Raw genomic sequence first — 19,767 nt, 5'->3', positions numbered from 1 at the left:
CCAGAGCCAGAGCCAGAGCCAGAGCCAGAGCCAGGCCCAGAGCCAGAGCCAGGCCCAGAGCCAGAGCCAGAGCCAGAGCCAGAGCCAGGCCCAGAGCCAGAGCCAGAGCCAGGCCCAGAGCCAGAGCCAGAGCCAGAGCCAGAGCCAGAGCCAGAGCCAGAGCCAGAGCCAGAGCCAGAGCCAGAGCCAGGCCCAGAGCCAGAGCCAGAGCCAGAGCCAGAGCCAGAGCCAGAGCCAGAGCCAGGCCCAGAGCCAGAGCCAGAGCCAGAGCCAGAGCCAGGCCCAGAGCCAGAGCCAGAGCCAGAGCCAGAGCCAGAGCCAGAGCCAGGCCCAGAGCCAGAGCCAGAGCCAGAGCCAGAGCCAGAGCCAGAGCCAGAGCCAGAGCCAGAGCCAGAGCCAGAGCCAGAGCCAGAGCCAGAGCCAGGCCCAGAGCCAGAGCCAGAGCCAGAGCCAGAGCCAGAGCCAGAGCCAGAGCCAGAGCCAGAGCCAGAGCCAGAGCCAGGCCCAGAGCCAGAGCCAGAGCTAGGCCCAGAGCCAGAGCCAGAGCCAGAGCCAGAGCCAGAGCCAGAGCCAGAGCCAGAGCCAGAGCCAGAGCCAGAGCCAGAGCCAGGCCCAGAGCCAGAGCCAGAGCCAGAGCCAGGCCCAGAGCCAGAGCCAGAGCCAGAGCCAGAGCCAGAGCCAGAGCCAGAGCCAGAGCCAGAGCCAGAGCCAGAGCCAGAGCCAGGCCCAGAGCCAGAGCCAGAGCCAGAGCCAGAGCCAGGCCCAGAGCCAGAGCCAGGCCCAGAGCCAGAGCCAGAGCCAGGCCCAGGCCCAGAGCCAGAGCCAGAGCCAGAGCCAGAGCCAGAGCCAGAGCCAGAGCCAGAGCCAGAGCCAGAGCCAGAGCCAGAGCCAGAGCCAGGCCCAGAGCCAGAGCCAGAGCCAGAGCCAGAGCCAGAGCCAGAGCCAGAGCCAGAGCCAGAGCCAGAGCCAGGCCCAGAGCCAGAGCCAGAGCCAGAGCCAGAGCCAGAGCCAGAGCCAGAGCTAGGCCCAGAGCCAGAGCCAGAGCCAGAGCCAGGCCTAGAGCCAGAGCCAGAGCCAGAGCCAGAGCCAGAGCCAGAGCCAGAGCTAGGCCCAGAGCCAGAGCCAGAGCCAGAGCCAGGCCCAGAGCCAGAGCCAGAGCCAGAGCCAGAGCCAGAGCCAGGCCCAGAGCCAGAGCCAGAGCCAGAGCCAGGCCCAGAGCCAGAGCCAGAGCCAGGCCCAGAGCCAGAGCCAGAGCCAGAGCCAGAGCCAGAGCCAGAGCCAGAGCCAGAGCCAGAGCCAGAGCCAGGCCCAGAGCCAGAGCCAGAGCCAGAGCATGAGCCAGAGCCAGAGCCAGAGCCAGAGCCAGGCCCAGAGCCAGAGCCAGAGCATGAGCCAGAGCCAGAGCCAGAGCCAGAGCCAGAGCCAGAGCCAGGCCCAGAGCCAGAGCCAGAGCCAGAGCCAGAGCCAGAGCCAGAGCCAGAGCCAGAGCATGAGCCAGAGCCAGAGCCAGAGCCAGAGCCAGGCCCAGAGCCAGAGCCAGAGCCAGAGCCAGAGCCAGAGCCAGGCCCAGAGCCAGAGCCAGGCCCAGAGCCAGAGCCAGAGCCAGAGCCAGAGCCAGGCCCAGAGCCAGAGCCAGAGCCAGAGCCAGAGCCAGAGCCAGGCCCAGAGCCAGAGCCAGAGCCAGAGCCAGAGCCAGAGCCAGAGCCAGAGCCAGAGCCAGAGCCAGAGCCAGAGCCAGAGCCAGAGCCAGAGCCAGAGCCAGGCCCAGAGCCAGAGCCAGAGCCAGAGCCAGAGCCAGAGCCAGAGCCAGAGCCAGAGCCAGGCCCAGAGCCAGAGCCAGAGCCAGAGCCAGAGCCAGAGCCAGAGCCAGAGCCAGAGCCAGAGCCAGGCCCAGAGTCAGAGCCAGAGCCAGAGCCAGGCCCAGAGCCAGAGCCAGAGCCAGAGCCAGAGCCAGAGCCAGAGCCAGGCCCAGAGCCAGAGCCAGAGCCAGGCCCAGAGCCAGAGCATGAGCCAGAGCCAGAGCCAGAGCCAGAGCCAGAGCCAGGCCCAGAGCCAGAGCCAGAGCCAGAGCCAGAGCCAGAGCCAGAGCTAGGCCCAGAGCCAGAGCCAGAGCCAGAGCCAGAGCCAGGCCCAGAGCCAGAGCCAGAGCCAGAGCCAGAGCCAGAGCCAGAGCCAGAGCCAGGCCCAGAGCCAGAGCCAGAGCCAGAGCCAGAGCCAGAGCCAGAGCCAGGCCCAGAGCCAGAGCCAGAGCCAGAGCCAGAGCCAGAGCCAGGCCCAGAGCCAGAGCCAGAGCCAGGCCCAGAGCCAGAGCCAGAGCCAGGCCCAGAGCCAGAGCCAGAGCCAGAGCCAGAGCCAGAGCCAGAGCCAGAGCCAGAGCCAGAGCCAGAGCCAGGCCCAGAGCCAGAGCCAGGCCCAGAGCCAGAGCCAGAGCCAGAGCCAGAGCCAGGCCCAGAGCCAGAGCCAGAGCCAGAGCCAGAGCCAGGCCCAGAGCCAGAGCCAGAGCCAGAGCCAGAGCCAGAGCCAGAGCCAGAGCCAGAGCCAGAGCCAGAGCCAGAGCCAGGCCCAGAGCCAGAGCCAGAGCCAGAGCCAGAGCCAGAGCCAGAGCCAGAGCCAGGCCCAGAGCCAGAGCCAGAGCCAGAGCCAGAGCCAGAGCCAGAGCCAGAGCCAGAGCCAGAGCCAGAGCCAGAGCCAGGCCCAGAGCCAGAGCCAGAGCCAGAGCCAGAGCCAGAGCCAGAGCCAGAGCCAGAGCCAGAGCCAGAGCCAGAGCCAGAGCCAGAGCCAGGCCCAGAGCCAGAGCCAGAGCCAGAGCCAGAGCCAGAGCCAGAGCCAGAGCTAGGCCCAGAGCCAGGCCCAGAGCCAGAGCCAGAGCCAGAGCCAGGCCCAGAGCTAGGCCCAGAGCCAGGCCCAGAGCCAGAGCCAGAGCCAGAGCCAGAGCCAGAGCCAGAGCCAGAGCCAGAGCCAGAGCCAGAGCCAGAGCCAGAGCCAGGCCCAGAGCCAGAGCCAGAGCCAGAGCCAGAGCCAGAGCCAGAGCCAGAGCCAGAGCCAGAGCCAGAGCCAGAGCCAGAGCCAGAGCCAGAGCCAGAGCATGAGCCAGAGCCAGAGCCAGAGCCAGAGCCAGAGCCAGAGCCAGAGCCAGAGCCAGAGCCAGAGCCAGAGCCAGAGCCAGAGCCAGAGCTAGGCCCAGAGCCAGGCCCAGAGCCAGAGCCAGAGCCAGAGCCAGGCCCAGAGCTAGGCCCAGAGCCAGGCCCAGAGCCAGAGCCAGAGCCAGAGCCAGAGCCAGAGCCAGAGCCAGAGCCAGGCCCAGAGCCAGAGCCAGAGCCAGAGCCAGAGCCAGAGCCAGAGCCAGAGCCAGAGCCAGAGCCAGAGCCAGAGCATGAGCCAGAGCCAGAGCCAGAGCCAGAGCCAGAGGCAGAGCCAGAGCCAGGCCCAGAGCCAGAGCCAGGCCCAGAGCCAGAGCCAGAGCCAGGCCCAGAGCCAGAGCCAGAGCCAGAGCCAGAGCCAGAGCCAGAGCCAGAGCCAGAGCCAGGCCCAGAGCCAGAGCCAGAGCCAGAGCCAGAGCCAGAGCCAGAGCCAGGCCCAGAGCCAGGCCCAGAGCCAGAGCCAGAGCCAGAGCCAGGCCCAGAGCCAGAGCCAGAGCCAGAGCCAGAGCCAGAGCCAGAGCCAGGCCCAGAGCCAGAGCCAGGCCCAGAGCCAGAGCCAGGCCCAGAGCCAGAGCCAGGCCCAGAGCCAGAGCCAGGCCCAGAGCCAGAGCCAGAGCCAGAGCCAGAGCCAGAGCCAGAGCCAGAGCCAGGCCCAGAGCCAGAGCCAGAGCCAGAGCCAGAGCCAGAGCCAGAGCCAGGCCCAGAGCCAGAGCCAGAGCCAGGCCCAGAGCCAGAGCCAGGCCCAGAGCCAGAGCCAGAGCCAGAGCCAGAGCCAGAGCCAGAGCCAGAGCCAGAGCCAGAGCCAGGCCCAGAGCCAGAGCCAGAGCCAGAGCCAGAGCCAGAGCCAGGCCCAGAGCCAGAGCCAGAGCCAGAGCCAGAGCCAGAGCCAGAGCCAGAGCCAGAGCCAGAGCCAGAGCCAGAGCCAGGCCCAGAGCCAGAGCCAGAGCCAGAGCCAGAGCCAGAGCCAGGCCCAGAGCCAGAGCCAGAGCCAGAGCCAGAGCCAGAGCCAGAGCCAGAGCCAGGCCCAGAGCCAGAGCCAGGCCCAGAGCCAGAGCCAGAGCCAGAGCCAGAGCCAGAGCCAGAGCCAGAGCCAGAGCCAGAGCCAGAGCTAGGCCCAGAGCCAGAGCCAGAGCCAGAGCCAGAGCCAGAGCCAGGCCCAGAGCCAGAGCCAGAGCCAGAGCCAGAGCCAGGCCCAGAGCCAGAGCCAGAGCCAGGCCCAGAGCCAGAGCCAGGCCCAGAGCCAGAGCCAGGCCCAGAGCCAGAGCCAGGCCCAGAGCCAGAGCCAGAGCCAGAGCCAGAGCCAGAGCCAGAGCCAGAGCCAGAGCCAGAGCCAGAGCCAGAGCCAGAGCCAGAGCCAGGCCCAGAGCCAGAGCCAGAGCCAGAGCCAGAGCCAGAGCCAGAGCCAGAGCCAGAGCCAGAGCCAGAGCCAGGCCCAGAGCCAGAGCCAGGCCCAGAGCCAGGCCCAGAGCCAGAGCCAGAGCCAGAGCCAGAGCCAGAGCCAGAGCCAGAGCCAGGCCCAGAGCCAGAGCCAGAGCCAGAGCCAGAGCCAGAGCCAGAGCCAGAGCATGAGCCAGAGCCAGAGCCAGAGCCAGAGCCAGAGCCAGAGCCAGAGCCAGAGCCAGAGGCAGAGCCAGAGCCAGGCCCAGAGCCAGAGCCAGGCCCAGAGCCAGAGCCAGAGCCAGAGCCAGAGCCAGAGCCAGAGCCAGAGCCAGAGCCAGGCCCAGAGCCAGAGCCAGAGCCAGAGCCAGAGCCAGAGCCAGAGCCAGAGCCAGAGCCAGGCCCAGAGCCAGAGCCAGAGCCAGAGGCAGAGCCAGAGCCAGGCCCAGAGCCAGAGCCAGGCCCAGAGCCAGAGCCAGAGCCAGAGCCAGAGCCAGAGCCAGAGCCAGAGCCAGAGCCAGGCCCAGAGCCAGAGCCAGAGCCAGAGCCAGAGCCAGAGCCAGAGCCAGAGCCAGAGCCAGGCCCAGAGCCAGAGCCAGAGCCAGAGCCAGAGCCAGAGCCAGGCCCAGAGCCAGGCCCAGAGCCAGAGCCAGAGCCAGAGCCAGGCCCAGAGCCAGAGCCAGAGCCAGAGCCAGAGCCAGAGCCAGAGCCAGGCCCAGAGCCAGAGCCAGGCCCAGAGCCAGAGCCAGGCCCAGAGCCAGAGCCAGGCCCAGAGCCAGAGCCAGGCCCAGAGCCAGAGCCAGAGCCAGAGCCAGAGCCAGAGCCAGAGCCAGAGCCAGGCCCAGAGCCAGAGCCAGAGCCAGAGCCAGAGCCAGAGCCAGAGCCAGGCCCAGAGCCAGAGCCAGAGCCAGGCCCAGAGCCAGAGCCAGGCCCAGAGCCAGAGCCAGAGCCAGAGCCAGAGCCAGAGCCAGAGCCAGAGCCAGAGCCAGAGCCAGGCCCAGAGCCAGAGCCAGAGCCAGAGCCAGAGCCAGAGCCAGGCCCAGAGCCAGAGCCAGAGCCAGAGCCAGAGCCAGAGCCAGAGCCAGAGCCAGAGCCAGAGCCAGAGCCAGAGCCAGGCCCAGAGCCAGAGCCAGAGCCAGAGCCAGAGCCAGAGCCAGGCCCAGAGCCAGAGCCAGAGCCAGAGCCAGAGCCAGAGCCAGAGCCAGAGCCAGGCCCAGAGCCAGAGCCAGGCCCAGAGCCAGAGCCAGAGCCAGAGCCAGAGCCAGAGCCAGAGCCAGAGCCAGAGCCAGGCCCAGAGCCAGAGCCAGAGCTAGGCCCAGAGCCAGAGCCAGAGCCAGAGCCAGAGCCAGAGCCAGGCCCAGAGCCAGAGCCAGAGCCAGAGCCAGAGCCAGGCCCAGAGCCAGAGCCAGAGCCAGGCCCAGAGCCAGAGCCAGGCCCAGAGCCAGAGCCAGAGCCAGAGCCAGAGCCAGAGCCAGAGCCAGAGCCAGAGCCAGAGCCAGAGCCAGAGCCAGAGCCAGAGCCAGGCCCAGAGCCAGAGCCAGAGCCAGAGCCAGAGCCAGAGCCAGAGCCAGAGCCAGAGCCAGAGCCAGAGCCAGAGCCAGGCCCAGAGCCAGAGCCAGGCCCAGAGCCAGAGCCAGAGCCAGAGCCAGAGCCAGAGCCAGAGCCAGAGCCAGAGCCAGAGCCAGGCCCAGAGCCAGAGCCAGAGCCAGAGCCAGAGCCAGAGCCAGGCCCAGAGCCAGAGCCAGAGCCAGAGCCAGAGCCAGAGCCAGAGCCAGAGCCAGAGCCAGAGCCAGAGCCAGAGCCAGGCCCAGAGCCAGAGCCAGAGCCAGAGCCAGGCCCAGAGCCAGAGCCAGAGCCAGGCCCAGAGCCAGAGCCAGAGCCAGAGCCAGAGCCAGAGCCAGAGCCAGAGCCAGAGCCAGAGCCAGGCCCAGAGCCAGGCCCAGAGCCAGAGCCAGAGCCAGAGCCAGGCCCAGAGCCAGAGCCAGAGCCAGAGCCAGAGCCAGAGCCAGAGCCAGAGCCAGAGCCAGAGCCAGAGCCAGGCCCAGAGCCAGAGCCAGAGCCAGAGCCAGAGCCAGAGCCAGGCCCAGGACCTGGTCTTGATCCAGGACCTGTACATGTGGTTTTTCCAGGAGTGTCCGAGCAGGACGCTGCATGTGCACAGGTTCAGGCGCATGTTTGGAGTGAGACACGGCTCTGCTGAGTCTCTTTACACAGAGAGTCTGTTCAGAGCCTTCGACATGAACCGCGTGAGTACAACAGATGCCCCGGGGCAGACTGACGGAGACGTGGCTGTCCTTCTGCAGCTCACACAAAGACAGTTTACATAGACAGAATGTGCAAAGTAAGGCAGGACCGTAATCAGATTACTCTTTCAGTATCACAGGAATGTAACACATTCTCATTGAAAATTATGTCATTAAGATAAGATAACCTTTATTTGTCCCACAATGGGGAAATTCCACTGTTGCAACACAGAGTAGGTACAGAAGTATAATAATAAAAAATAGATAACTTATTAGACACACTCAGTCCACATATAAACTTTTACTTTTAAGATGAAATATGTTGTTAAACTCTTGTCTTTTAGTGACAAATATCAGTTCGTGGACTTTGGTAAAGTCAAACCAGATTAAATAACAGAAAATACTCTTTATTAGTTTGCTCCTGAGCTTGGATCGTAATCAAATGACTTTTAGAAGGGGCAATGAGTCAGTAATCAGATTAGATTTACAAAGTAATTAGATTAAATTTAGATTTGTGGAGGCTAAAACCACAGCACTAAAGTGTTGCATTAACCAAGAGAAAATAAACACTAAACAGTAAAAAGAGGGGATTGAACCGCAGACCTCCGCTCTAACTGTGACTGAGCCTCTGCACAGATCATCTCTGCTTCAGAACAGTTTGGACATGTTCAGGAGAATCTTTGTGATGAAGTCTACACTGCGTTCCAAATGATTATGCAAATTATATTTTTCCTCTTCATTTTGCCTTTATTTGCACGAGTCTGTGAGTGCTGTGATCACATATCTAAGGTTTTCAGACTTTGTCCAAGGCATTCAACTATTTCACTTGAAAATGTGATTTCATAGTGTGAAACGTCCTTCTTAAGTAGTTTTTTCACTGACCCAAAGAGCCCGAGACATAAAACCGTCCGTGAGTTTCAGTGGAAAAACAAATAAAACTCACCTTTATGACACTGAAACACACTGTGCATAATCATTTGGAGCGCGGCGTGGACAGCTCTTGAATCTTTCCAGCTCCGTTCCTCTGGAGGACAAACTGCGCTGGTCCATTCAAAGTGTTCGACGGCGACAACAACGGACACTTGGACGAAGACGAGATACTCAAGATCAAACAGGTGCATTTCATTTCACCGGGTTCAGGTTGGACGTTATTGTCCGGCGCGTGGACCGGGACGGAGCCAGGATCCTGGGCAGGACCGGGACCAGGGCCGGTGCTAGGTCCGTGGCCCGATGTTTAGTAAAGGGGTGGGGGATAAATCATTTCGTTTTTCATCTGATGTATTATTTGAGGTCATATTTGTCCTCATGACTTAGAAGCAGAAAAGGTTTATTTCCATTGTCAATGAACAGAATTCATAAACATAGGAACCTGCTTTGGTGCAACATAAAACACTGATAAAACAACCGATATATGTAAAAACAAGAAAAACAGATGTTTGCTGGTGGTAGGACAAACATCTGTCCTACCACCAACAAACATCTGTCCTACCACCAGCAAACATCTGTCCTACCACCAGCAAACATCTGTCCTACCACCAGCAAACATCTGTCCTACCACCAGCAAACATCTGTCCTACCACCAACAAACATGTGTCCTACCACCAGCAAACATCTGTCCTACCACCAGCAAACATCTGTCCTACCACCAGCAAACATCTGTCCTACCACCAGCAAACATGTGTCCTGCCACCAGCAAACATATGTCCTACCACCAACAAACATCTGTCCTACCACCAGCAAACATCTGTCCTACCACCAGCAAACATCTGTCCTACCACCAGCAAACATGTGTCCTACCACCAGCAAACATGTGTCCTACCACCAACAAACATCTGTCCTACCACCAGCAAAAATGTGTCCTACCACCAACAAACATGTGTCCTACCACCAGCAAACATCTGTCCTACCACCAGCAAACATGTGTCCTGCCACCAGCAAACATCTGTCCTACCACCAGCAAACATCTGTCCTACCACCAGCAAACATGTGTCCTACCACCAACAAACATGTGTCCTGCCACCAGCAAACATATGTCCTACCACCAGCAAACATATGTCCTACCACCAGCAAAAATGTGTCCTACCACCAACAAACATGTGTCCTACCACCAGCAAACATCTGTCCTACCACCAGCAAACATCTGTCCTACCACCAGCAAACATCTGTCCTACCACCAGCAAACATGTGTCCTGCCACCAGCAAACATATGTCCTACCACCAACAAACATCTGTCCTACCACCAGCAAACATCTGTCCTACCACCAGCAAACATCTGTCCTACCACCAGCAAACATGTGTCCTACCACCAGCAAACATGTGTCCTACCACCAACAAACATCTGTCCTACCACCAGCAAAAATGTGTCCTACCACCAACAAACATGTGTCCTACCACCAGCAAACATCTGTCCTACCACCAGCAAACATGTGTCCTGCCACCAGCAAACATCTGTCCTACCACCAGCAAACATCTGTCCTACCACCAGCAAACATCTGTCCTACCACCAGCAAACATGTGTCCTGCCACCAGCAAACATATGTCCTACCACCAGCAAACATCTGTCCTACCACCAGCAAACATATGTCCTACCACCAGCAAAAATGTGTCCTACCACCAACAAACATGTGTCCTACCACCAGCAAACATCTGTCCTACCACCAGCAAACATGTGTCCTACCACCAGCAAACATCTGTCCTACCACCAACAAACATCTGTCCTACCACCAGCAAACGTCTGTCCTACCATATCTGTCCTACCACCAGCAAACATCTGTCCTACCACCAGCAAACATGTGTCCTACCACCAACAAACATCTGTCCTACCACCAGCAAACATGTGTCCTACCACCAGCAAACGTCTGTCCTACCACCAGCAAACATCTGTCCTACCACCAACAAACATCTGTCCTACCACCAACAAACATCTGTCCTACCACCAGCAAACATGTGATTGGTTTAAGGTGAAACCTAGACCATACAACCAAATAGATGAACTGGACAGGCTATTATCAGGAGGCTCCGCCCACAGATTGATGAGTCGAAACTTGTTTTTCTGAAACTGTGTCCAGATGATACAACTGAGCTTTTCTACGATTAATTCACTTGTTTAAAACATGTAAGAAGGTTTTGTGTGATGCTTTGCTTTTTCTGAAGTAAAAGAAGCATGGTAGAAAAAGCTTCAGTTGTAGTCATCTGGACTCAGTTTGAAAAAATAGACGTTTCGACTCTCATCCAAAAGTCATTGTCAATAACAGAATTTAGGTCGAGAACTCCGATATTAATACTGTTCTGTGGTAAGACCCGCCCATTGGGAGGAGCCTTCCTGAAGTAGAAAGAGTCGTTTGTTTCAACAGAAACTCCCCCTTGTATCTACCGAGCCTATTCAGAATCTTAATGGGCTATTAGAATCCTCTTTGTCTTTGTGAGACCCTGGCTCAACCACCCTGAGTACCTGATTAGCATCTGAATGTCCTGGTCCTCTACCTTTCCAGGGGTTCAGAATCCCATTATAAATAACAGGAAGATTAAACCTTAGCCCTCCATTTCTGTTTAAAGAAGGTCTTTCTTTTTTAACAAAAATAGCTTCCTTGACTCCTCTTTCAAACCATCTTTTCTCCTGCTTAAAACCTTCACCTCACCGTCTTCAAACGAGTGATTAGAGGCTTCAAGATGGAGATGCACGGTGCTCTGAGGTCCTGAACTTGTATTTCTTCTGTGCTGATAGAGCCTCTTGTGTAGAGGCTGTTTCGTCTCACCTATGTAACGTTCTTTACAGCTTTCTTCACTGCATTGGATCGAATAAACTACATTGCTCTGTTTTTGAGTCAGCAACTTGTCCTTTGGGTGAACCAGTTTTTGTCTTAAAGTGTTTGTTGTCTTAAAGTGGTTCTTACTTCCACACGGTCCTACTTCCTCACGGTCCTACTTCTTACTTCCACACGGTCCTTCTTCTTACTTCCACACGGTCCTACTTCCTCACGGTCCTACTTCTTACTTCCACACGGTCCTTCTTCTTACTTCCACACGGCTGGTCCTACGACAAAACCTGATCCAAGTCAAACTGGTCCAAAGCATTTCTTCTAAATCGCTGGTTCTCAACCTGCGGGTCGGGACTCGAGATGATGTGGCAGAAACCTTTTGAATGAATAAAATCTTTAAAAATGCTCGACACCCTCCAAATGCAGTGGTAAATGTAAATGATCATTATTTATCCAGGTCTTTATCTTCATAATAAACTCAAACATGAGCCATGAAGCTTTGGGGCTCGCGACTGGAAAAGCCTGTCATTGTGCCTTATTTTTGTATTCATGTTAACTGATAAAATGATAATAAATAATGAAATGTTGCTTGTGAATTATAAATATAAAAAGTATTCAAGTCATATTATTTTATCAATGTGTGTGTGTCAATAAATAAGTCAAATTAGCCTAAATCAATCAGCCAAAGATAGGACACAAAAGGCTAAATAAATAATAATGGACAATAAAAAAGCCGTTTTTGACAGACGTGCGTGTCTCAGGTACTATTGTGAACCAACACTGACCCCTGGTGGATTGTTGGTGGAACTACAATACAACTCTGAAGATTTTAAACTTGATTTAACAACAGGAAATAGTTTAAACATCTAATCTAACTGTATAGCACATTTTATAAACATAAACAGACAAATATTGCGTATTATTTTTTACCTTGACATTAGCGTTGATCTGAACACAGTGCATCCTGGGTAAGTTTGCGCTCGACTAAAACTATAACGAAAAGTAGTTATGTCAACTAAAGTATTTTTTTTTGTCAAATAATAAAAACTGAACATAAATGAATGAATAAAAGGGACGAGTGCCGACCAGATCCAAGTTTGTTTCATGAGGCAAATAAAGCAAATAAAATACTCATGGATTCAGTCGACTATGTGACATTTTCATCGACTAAAAACTAAACTAAAAAGAATTACTGACTAAATCTAGTCTACAATAAAAAAACAACATTAAAAATACAAAATGAATGGTGAAAATTTAGCTCAGACGAATATTTAGCTGAGGCTAAAATTTAAACCGGATGAACATTTATCTCAGTAGAACATTCATCTCAGTAGAACACTTATCTCAGTAGAACACTTATCTCAGTAGAACACTTATCTCAGTAGAACATTTAGCTCAGGATATCTTTTAAGTCAGGTGAACAATTAAATGTAGCTAACGTGAGCTTTTCAATGAGGAGATAATTAAGCTCAGGAGAGCATTTAGCAGAGGAGAACATTTAGCTCAGGTGAACATGTAACTCAGAAAAACATTTAGCTGAGGCTAAAATTTAGGCCGTGGCTGCAAAGCCGCGGCGCGGTCAAATAACCCAGCAGTTTCAGGAGCCGCGGCACTGCCATATAGCCTCATGGCTAACCCTAACCCTAACATTTAGCTCAGGAGAACACTTAGCTCAGGAGAACATTTAGCTCAGGAGAACATTTAGCTCAGGAGAACATTTAGCTCAGGAGAACATTTAGCTCAGGAGAACACTTAGCTCAGGAGAACACTTAGCTCAGGAGAACACTTAGCTCAGGAGAACACTTAGCTCAGGAGAACACTTAGCTCAGGAGAACACTTAGCTCAGGAGAACACTTAGCTCAGGAGAACACTTAGCTCAAGAGAACATTTAGGTCAGGAGAACATGTAACTCAGAAAAACATTTAGCTGAGGCTAAAATTTAACCCTAGAAGAACTTTTAGCTCAGTAGAACATCTAGCTCAGGTGAACATTTGGATCAGGAGAACTGCTCAGGTGACCATTTAGCTCAGAACGCTGTGTCCTTTGGCCTTTAGCAGGATTAGCTGAGAACAGCAATCATTAGCATTAGCAGCATTAGCCTGAGCCGTATATAAAGCACAGACAGCTCGTCTCAGACAGAGACACGGCAGAAAGAAAGAGCCAGCCTCTTTGTTCTGCTCGTTTGCTTTTGCCCGCCGGTTACTCTCGTCCAACCACCGACCGCTGCAGGTGAGGACCATTTACTCTTCAGGGTTCAGAATAAGCAAAAATGCGATGCAATTTCTCTCAAATGCAATGCAATCGTCAAAGTGTTTTTGATTCGCAGCGTTTGCGATAAAAAAAAGTGTGTTCAATTGTATAACCAAAGCGCCTAAAAGTACTGATCACTCGCCAATCGATCGTCAACAACGGCATGACACAATGTGGACGCTGTGTTGACTTGACGAGTCCCGCTGCTGTCTCAGATCGCGAATCTGAAAGTGGGAGGAGCCACAGTGCGGTAAAGTTAGCGTCTTATTCACATATTCGGACTTCCCAGGTCAATAGCTCATAAATGCAAAAGTCTTTGCAGATCATACACGTGCCACAAAATATTCATATTTACACTGCCAAGTGACTACAACCTCGTTTTTAACAATCAGATGCGTATTTTGGGCGCAGCAAATTACACTGATGCGAATGTTCAGCCGGAGCTGAGACAAGTGCTTAGGGACCGTCATCAAATATGCAGCCGGAGCCGAGACGAGCGCTTAGGGACCGTCATCAAATGTGCAGCCGGAGCCGAGACAGTGCTTAGGGACCGTCAACAAATGTGCAGCCGGAGCCGAGACGAGCGCTTAGGGACCGTCATCAAATGTGCAGCCGGAGCCGAGACAGTGCTTAGGGACCGTCAACAAATGTGTTGTTGTTGTTGTTGTTGTTGTTGTTGTTTTATGGCGGTTGACATCCGAGTGTTGCATTACCGCCAGACCCCATTCCCTAGACTTTGTCGTAGTCCTAAAAGTTCTTCTTCCAGTGCCTTGACTTCCCTGTTTAAAAGTTCTTCTTCCAGTGCCTTGACTTCCAGACAAATGTGCAGCCGGAGCCGAGAGGAGTACTTAGGGACCGTCTTCAAAAGCAAAACCAAAAATGGAAACGTTTTATAGCTGGACTGGAACGTCAAATAGAGCGATGCAATTTGAATAACACATAAAATACACCTTGATGGACCCACAGCAACCTTTATTTTTCCATCAGAAGCTTAACACATATTATTTGTGAGTGTAATGACAATTAACATGTAAATGAGACTCCTGCAAATAGTCATCTGATGATGATGATATGAAAGAAAGTTGTAAATAAGGTCATCTGACTCGGTGTTAATGAATTTGTTCAACAAATAATTGTATTTGCAAGTTTTCTGTTTTATTTTGAAATCATTTTTAAAAAGTGTTTAAAAATGAAATTGTTAAGAATTTTTTTTTTAAAATAGAATGTTTACAAATACATTTGAAATAAATAATCTCGTTACATCAATGGAAAATATTGATTGTTAGTCACTTTCGTGTTTTGCTATGCAATTATCAAATTGCTGTACAAATTTGAAAAAAATAACGGATTGTTTAGCAGCTGCTGCTTAAAGGTGGTATGGACGATTTTTTTCAGCAAATGTTTTTATCATATTTCCTCGTGGCGTGGATAAATCATTTGTCCTGCCACGTATCAATCATAAAACGCACCTATCGCTCACCTGCAGCCGTGTGCGGTTCGTCCCCACGTTTCCGCGTGCCTAAGCGCATGGATCTATCATAATATAGTTCCCTCAGTGTACGGGGCAAAATGAAGACGGAGAAAGACAGTTCGAGCTGACGCAGAAGTGGACAGAAATCTACAGAAGACGAGCGATGCGATGCGCTCCGTTGCGCTAATAAACGAACGCACGTGTGTGTTGTATCAGTCCACACGGGGGAGTGCACATGCGCACTTTCACCTGCGTTCTCAAATCGCCAAAAAATCGTCCATACCGCCTTTAATCTTAGTTAAACGTGCACTGAGTAACAATTAACAACTGAGTAACATTTAAACAACTGAGTAACATTTAAACAACTGAGTAACATTTAACAACTGAGTAACAATTAACAACTGAGTAACATTTAAACAACTGAGTAACATTTAAACAACTGAGTAACATTTAACAACTGAGTAACATTTAACAACTGAGTAACATTTAAACAACTGAGTAACATTTAAACAACTGAGTAACATTTAAACAACTGAGTAACATTTAAACAACTGAGTAACATTTAACAACTGAGTAACATTTAACAACTGAGTAACATTTAAACAACTGAGTAACATTTAACAACTGAGTAACATTTAACAACTGAGTAACATTTAAACAACTGAGTAACATTTAACAACTGAGTAACATTTAAACAACTGAGTAACATTTAAACAACTGAGTAACATTTAACAACTGAGTAACATTTAAACAACTGAGTAACATTTAAACAACTGAGTAACATTTAAACAACTGAGTAACATTTAAACAACTGAGTAACATTTAACAACTGAGTAACATTTAACAACTGAGTAACATTTAACAACTGAGTAACATTTAACAACTGAGTAACATTTAACAACTGAGTAACATTTAACAACTGAGTAACATTTAACAACTGAGTAACATTTAACAACTGAGTAACATTTAAACAACTGAGTAACATTTAACAACTGAGTAACATTTAACAACTGAGTAACATTTAAACAACTGAGTAACATTTAAACAACTGAGTAACATTTAACAACTGAGTAACATTTAAACAACTGAGTAACATTTAACAACTGAGTAACATTTAACAACTGAGTAACATTTAAACAACTGAGTAACATTTAACAACTGAGTAACATTTAAACAACTGAGTAACATTTAACAACTGAGTAACATTTAACAACTGAGTAACATTTAACAACTGAGTAACATTTAAACAACTGAGTAACATTTAAACAACTGAGTAACATTTAAACAACTGAGTAACATTTAAACAACTGAGTAACATTTAACAACTGAGTAACATTCAACAACTGAGTAACATTTAACAACTGAGTAACATTTAACAACTGAGTAACATTTAACAACTGAGTAACATTTAAACAACTGAGTAACATTTAAACAACTGAGTAACATTTAAACAACTGAGTAACATTTAAACAACTGAGTAACATTTAACAACTGAGTAACATTTAAACAACTGAGTAACATTTAAACAACTGAGTAACATTCAACAACTGAGTAACATTTAACAACTGAGTAACATTTAAACAACTGAGTAACATTTAACAACTGAGTAACATTTAACAACTGAGTAACATTTAACAACTGAGTAACATTTAAACAACTGAGTAACATTTAACAACTGAGTAACATTTAAACAACTGAGTAACATTTAAACAACTGAGTAACATTTAACAACTGAGTAACATTTAAACAACTGAGTAACATTTAACAACTGAGTAACATTTAAACAACTGAGTAACATTTAACAACTGAGTAACATTTAACAACTGAGTAACATTTAAACAACTGAGTAACATTTAAACAACTGAGTAACATTTAAACAACTGAGTAACATTTAACAACTGAGTAACATTTAACAACTGAGTAACATTTAACAACTGAGTAACATTTAAACAACTGAGTAACATTTAAACAACTGAGTAACATTTAACAACTGAGTAACATTTAACAACTGAGTAACATTTAACAACTGAGTAACATTTAAACAACTGAGTAACATTTAAACAACTGAGTAACATTTAACAACTGAGTAACATTTAAACAACTGAGTAACATTTAAACAACTGAGTAACATTTAACAACTGAGTAACATTTAAACAACTGAGTAACATTTAAACAACTGAGTAACATTTAAACAACTGAGTAACATTTAAACAACTGAGTAACATTTAACAACTGAGTAACATTTAACAACTGAGTAACATTTAACAACTGAGTAACATTTAACAACTGAGTAACATTTCTGGCGAGACATTTGACATAAAAGCATAAGAATAACAAACAAACCGTAGAAACGTCCACAGTGTGAAAGGATCAGCAGAAACGCACTTAAACATCAGCAACAACCAAGTACTCGAGTAAAATGTGCAACTTTTACTATAAATTTCAACCATTATTTCACATTTCATTTTGAACATTTTGACTTTTTAAATACTTTTTTAACTGAATAAATGTTGAATTATGGCGACTGAAGAGAGAGAAAAGTTATGAATGAAATGAACTTTTTGAGAACGATCAGAAAAGTGTATTCTATTTTTGACATTTGGATTTTAAAAAACCTGTATAAAAAGTGTTTGGAGTCAGTTTAGTCCAAACAAACATTACCAGACCAGAATAAAAATATAACTACAGTAATACTACAACTACTCTACTGCAACTTCAAAGTATTGTTTCAGTGAGATGTATTTCTCCAGTATTTACTTGATGTTTCAGACGGAGAGAATGCAATCATGTTTTTTGTGATATTTGTGACAGAGATGAACGCAGACGCAGCAGGCGGAGCTAAGAAAGCCACGCCTCCCGAGTTCAAGCAGAAGGAGAACCGGCAGTTTAGGAGCAAGGCCCCTAAAGCAGGACACAAAGGGTGAGTCTGTGGCACCAGCAGGAGGCCGGTCCATGTTTAGTCCTGACTCTGGCACCAGCAGGAGGCCGGTCCATGTTTAGTCCTGACTCTGGCACCAGCAGGAGGCCGGTCCATGTTTAGTCCTGACTCTGGCACCAGCAGGAGGCCGGTCCATGTTTAGTCCTGACTCTGGCACCAGCAGGAGGCCGGTCCATGTTTAGTCCTGACTCTGGCACCAGCAGGAGGCCGGTCCATGTTTAGTCCTGACTCTGGGCACCAGCAGGAGGCCGGTCCATGTTTAGTCCTGACTCTGGCACCAGCAGGAGGCCGGTCCATGTTTAGTCCTGACTCTGGCACCAGCAGGAGGCCGGTCCATGTTTAGTCCTGACTCTGGCACCAGCAGGAGGCCGGTCCATGTTTAGTCCTGACTCTGGCACCAGCAGGAGGCCGGTCCATGTTTAGTCCTGACTCTGGCACCAGCAGGAGGCCGGTCCATGTTTAGTCCTGACTCTGGCACCAGCAGGAGGCCGGTCCATGTTTAGTCCTGACTCTGGGCACCAGCAGGAGGCCGGTCCATGTTTAGTCCTGACTCTGGCACCAGCAGGAGGCCGCTCCATGTTTAGTCCTGACTCTGGCACCAGCAGGAGGCCGGTCCATGTTTAGTCCTGACTCTGGCACCAGCAGGAGGCCGGTCCATGTTTAGTCCTGACTCTGGCACCAGCAGGAGGCCGGTCCATGTTTAGTCCTGACTCTGGGCACCAGCAGGAGGCCGGTCCATGTTTAGTCCTGACTCTGGCACCAGCAGGAGGCCGCTCCATGTTTAGTCCTGACTCTGGCACCAGCAGGAGGCCGGTCCATGTTTAGTCCTGACTCTGGCACCAGCAGGAGGCCGCTCCATGTTTAGTCCTGACTCTGGCACCAGCAGGAGGCCGGTCCATGTTTAGTCCTGACTCTGGCACCAGCAGGAGGCCGGTCCATGTTTAGTCCTGACTCTGGCACCAGCAGGAGGCCGGTCCATGTTTAGTCCTGACTCTGGCACCAGCAGGAGGCCGGTCCATGTTTAGTCCTGACTCTGGCACCAGCAGGAGGCCGGTCCATGTTTAGTCCTGACTCTGGGCACCAGCAGGAGGCCGGTCCATGTTTAGTCCTGACTCTGGCACCAGCAGGAGGCCGGTCCATGTTTAGTCCTGACTCTGGCACCAGCAGGAGGCCGGTCCATGTTTAGTCCTGACTCTGGCACCAGCAGGAGGCCGGTCCATGTTTAGTCCTGACTCTGGCACCAGCAGGAGGCCGGTCCATGTTTAGTCCTGACTCTGGCACCAGCAGGAGGCCGGTCCATGTTTAGTCCTGACTCTGGCACCAGCAGGAGGCCGGTCCATGTTTAGTCCTGACTCTGGCACCAGCAGGAGGCCGGTCCATGTTTAGTCCTGACTCTGGCACCAGCAGGAGGCCGGTCCATGTTTAGTCCTGACTCTGGCACCAGCAGGAGGCCGGTCCATGTTTAGTCCTGACTCTGGCACCAGCAGGAGGCCGGTCCATGTTTAGTCCTGACTCTGGCACCAGCAGGAGGCCGGTCCATGTTTAGTCCTGACTCTGGCACCAGCAGGAGGCCGCTCCATGTTTAGTCCTGACTCTGGCACCAGCAGGAGGCCGGTCCATGTTTAGTCCTGACTCTGGCACCAGCAGGAGGCCGGTCCATGTTTAGTCCTGACTCTGGCACCAGCAGGAGGCCGGTCCATGTTTAGTCCTGACTCTGGCACCAGCAGGAGGCCGGTCCATGTTTAGTCCTGACTCTGGCACCAGCAGGAGGCCGGTCCATGTTTAGTCCTGACTCTGGCACCAGCAGGAGGCCGGTCCATGTTTAGTCCTGACTCTGGCACCAGCAGGAGGCCGGTCCATGTTTAGTCCTGACTCTGGCACCAGCAGGAGGCCGGTCCATGTTTAGTCCTGACTCTGGCACCAGCAGGAGGCCGCTCCATGTTTAGTCCTGACTCTGGCACCAGCAGGAGGCCGGTCCATGTTTAGTCCTGACTCTGGCACCAGCAGGAGGCCGGTCCATGTTTAGTCCTGACTCTGGCACCAGCAGGAGGCCGGTCCATGTTTAGTCCTGACTCTGGCACCAGCAGGAGGCCGGTCCATGTTTAGTCCTGACTCTGGCACCAGCAGGAGAATACATTTGAAAAAGTCATTTTTATTCATTATTTATTTCTGAATACAAACAAGCAAATAACATTGTGGAAAGTTTACACTGAAACATTTTCAGACAGAATTCAAATGTTATTCATAGTTTCTTGTTGTTTTTCAGATTTGACGAGGCTCCTGGAGTGGACGCTCTTGGAGGTCGGACTTCATATTTCATTCAGATCCAGAATCACATCACTTTTTGATGGACAAACAATTATTATAAACTATTGACACAAATCAATTCAAATAAATAAATCAATATGAATGTAACATGTTAAATATGCAGGCTTGACACATTATAATTGTGTTTGTTGGAGGGGACAATTATGGATGATAATTTTAATCATATTTTGGATTTTAAATATTGGCAAATTTCCATTTTTTAATCCTAAAAATAATCAAATGTTTTCATTGTATTTCAGTTTTGAATTTCTTTCAGTTTCTC

At 51.0% G+C, this 19,767-nt stretch overlaps 2 protein-coding genes across 2 annotated transcripts in view; both read left to right on the top strand.

The window, feature by feature from the left end:
- Positions 1-19,767, top strand: part of LOC140380629 (glutamine synthetase-like) — a 170,483-nt gene that overhangs the window by 99,289 nt on the left and 51,427 nt on the right. The gene's annotated exons all lie outside the window — the stretch shown is intronic.
- Positions 17,047-19,767, top strand: part of LOC140381488 (retinal cone rhodopsin-sensitive cGMP 3',5'-cyclic phosphodiesterase subunit gamma-like) — a 455,783-nt gene continuing 453,062 nt past the window's right edge. Inside the window, exons 1-2 of the mRNA XM_072465566.1 lie at positions 17,047-17,159; positions 19,444-19,478. Of these exons, the coding sequence (XP_072321667.1) occupies positions 17,053-17,159; positions 19,444-19,478 (142 nt within the window). The 5' untranslated portion in view covers positions 17,047-17,052. The remainder of the gene's footprint in view (positions 17,160-19,443; positions 19,479-19,767) is intronic.

This window comes from Eucyclogobius newberryi, unplaced genomic scaffold, assembly GCF_026437365.1.
Source record: "Eucyclogobius newberryi isolate DKJ021-1_F unplaced genomic scaffold, fEucNew1.0.hap1 SCAF_5, whole genome shotgun sequence".
NCBI classification, from domain to species: Eukaryota; Metazoa; Chordata; class Actinopteri; order Gobiiformes; family Gobiidae; genus Eucyclogobius; species Eucyclogobius newberryi.
This window is presented reverse-complemented; position numbering and strand designations above follow the sequence as displayed.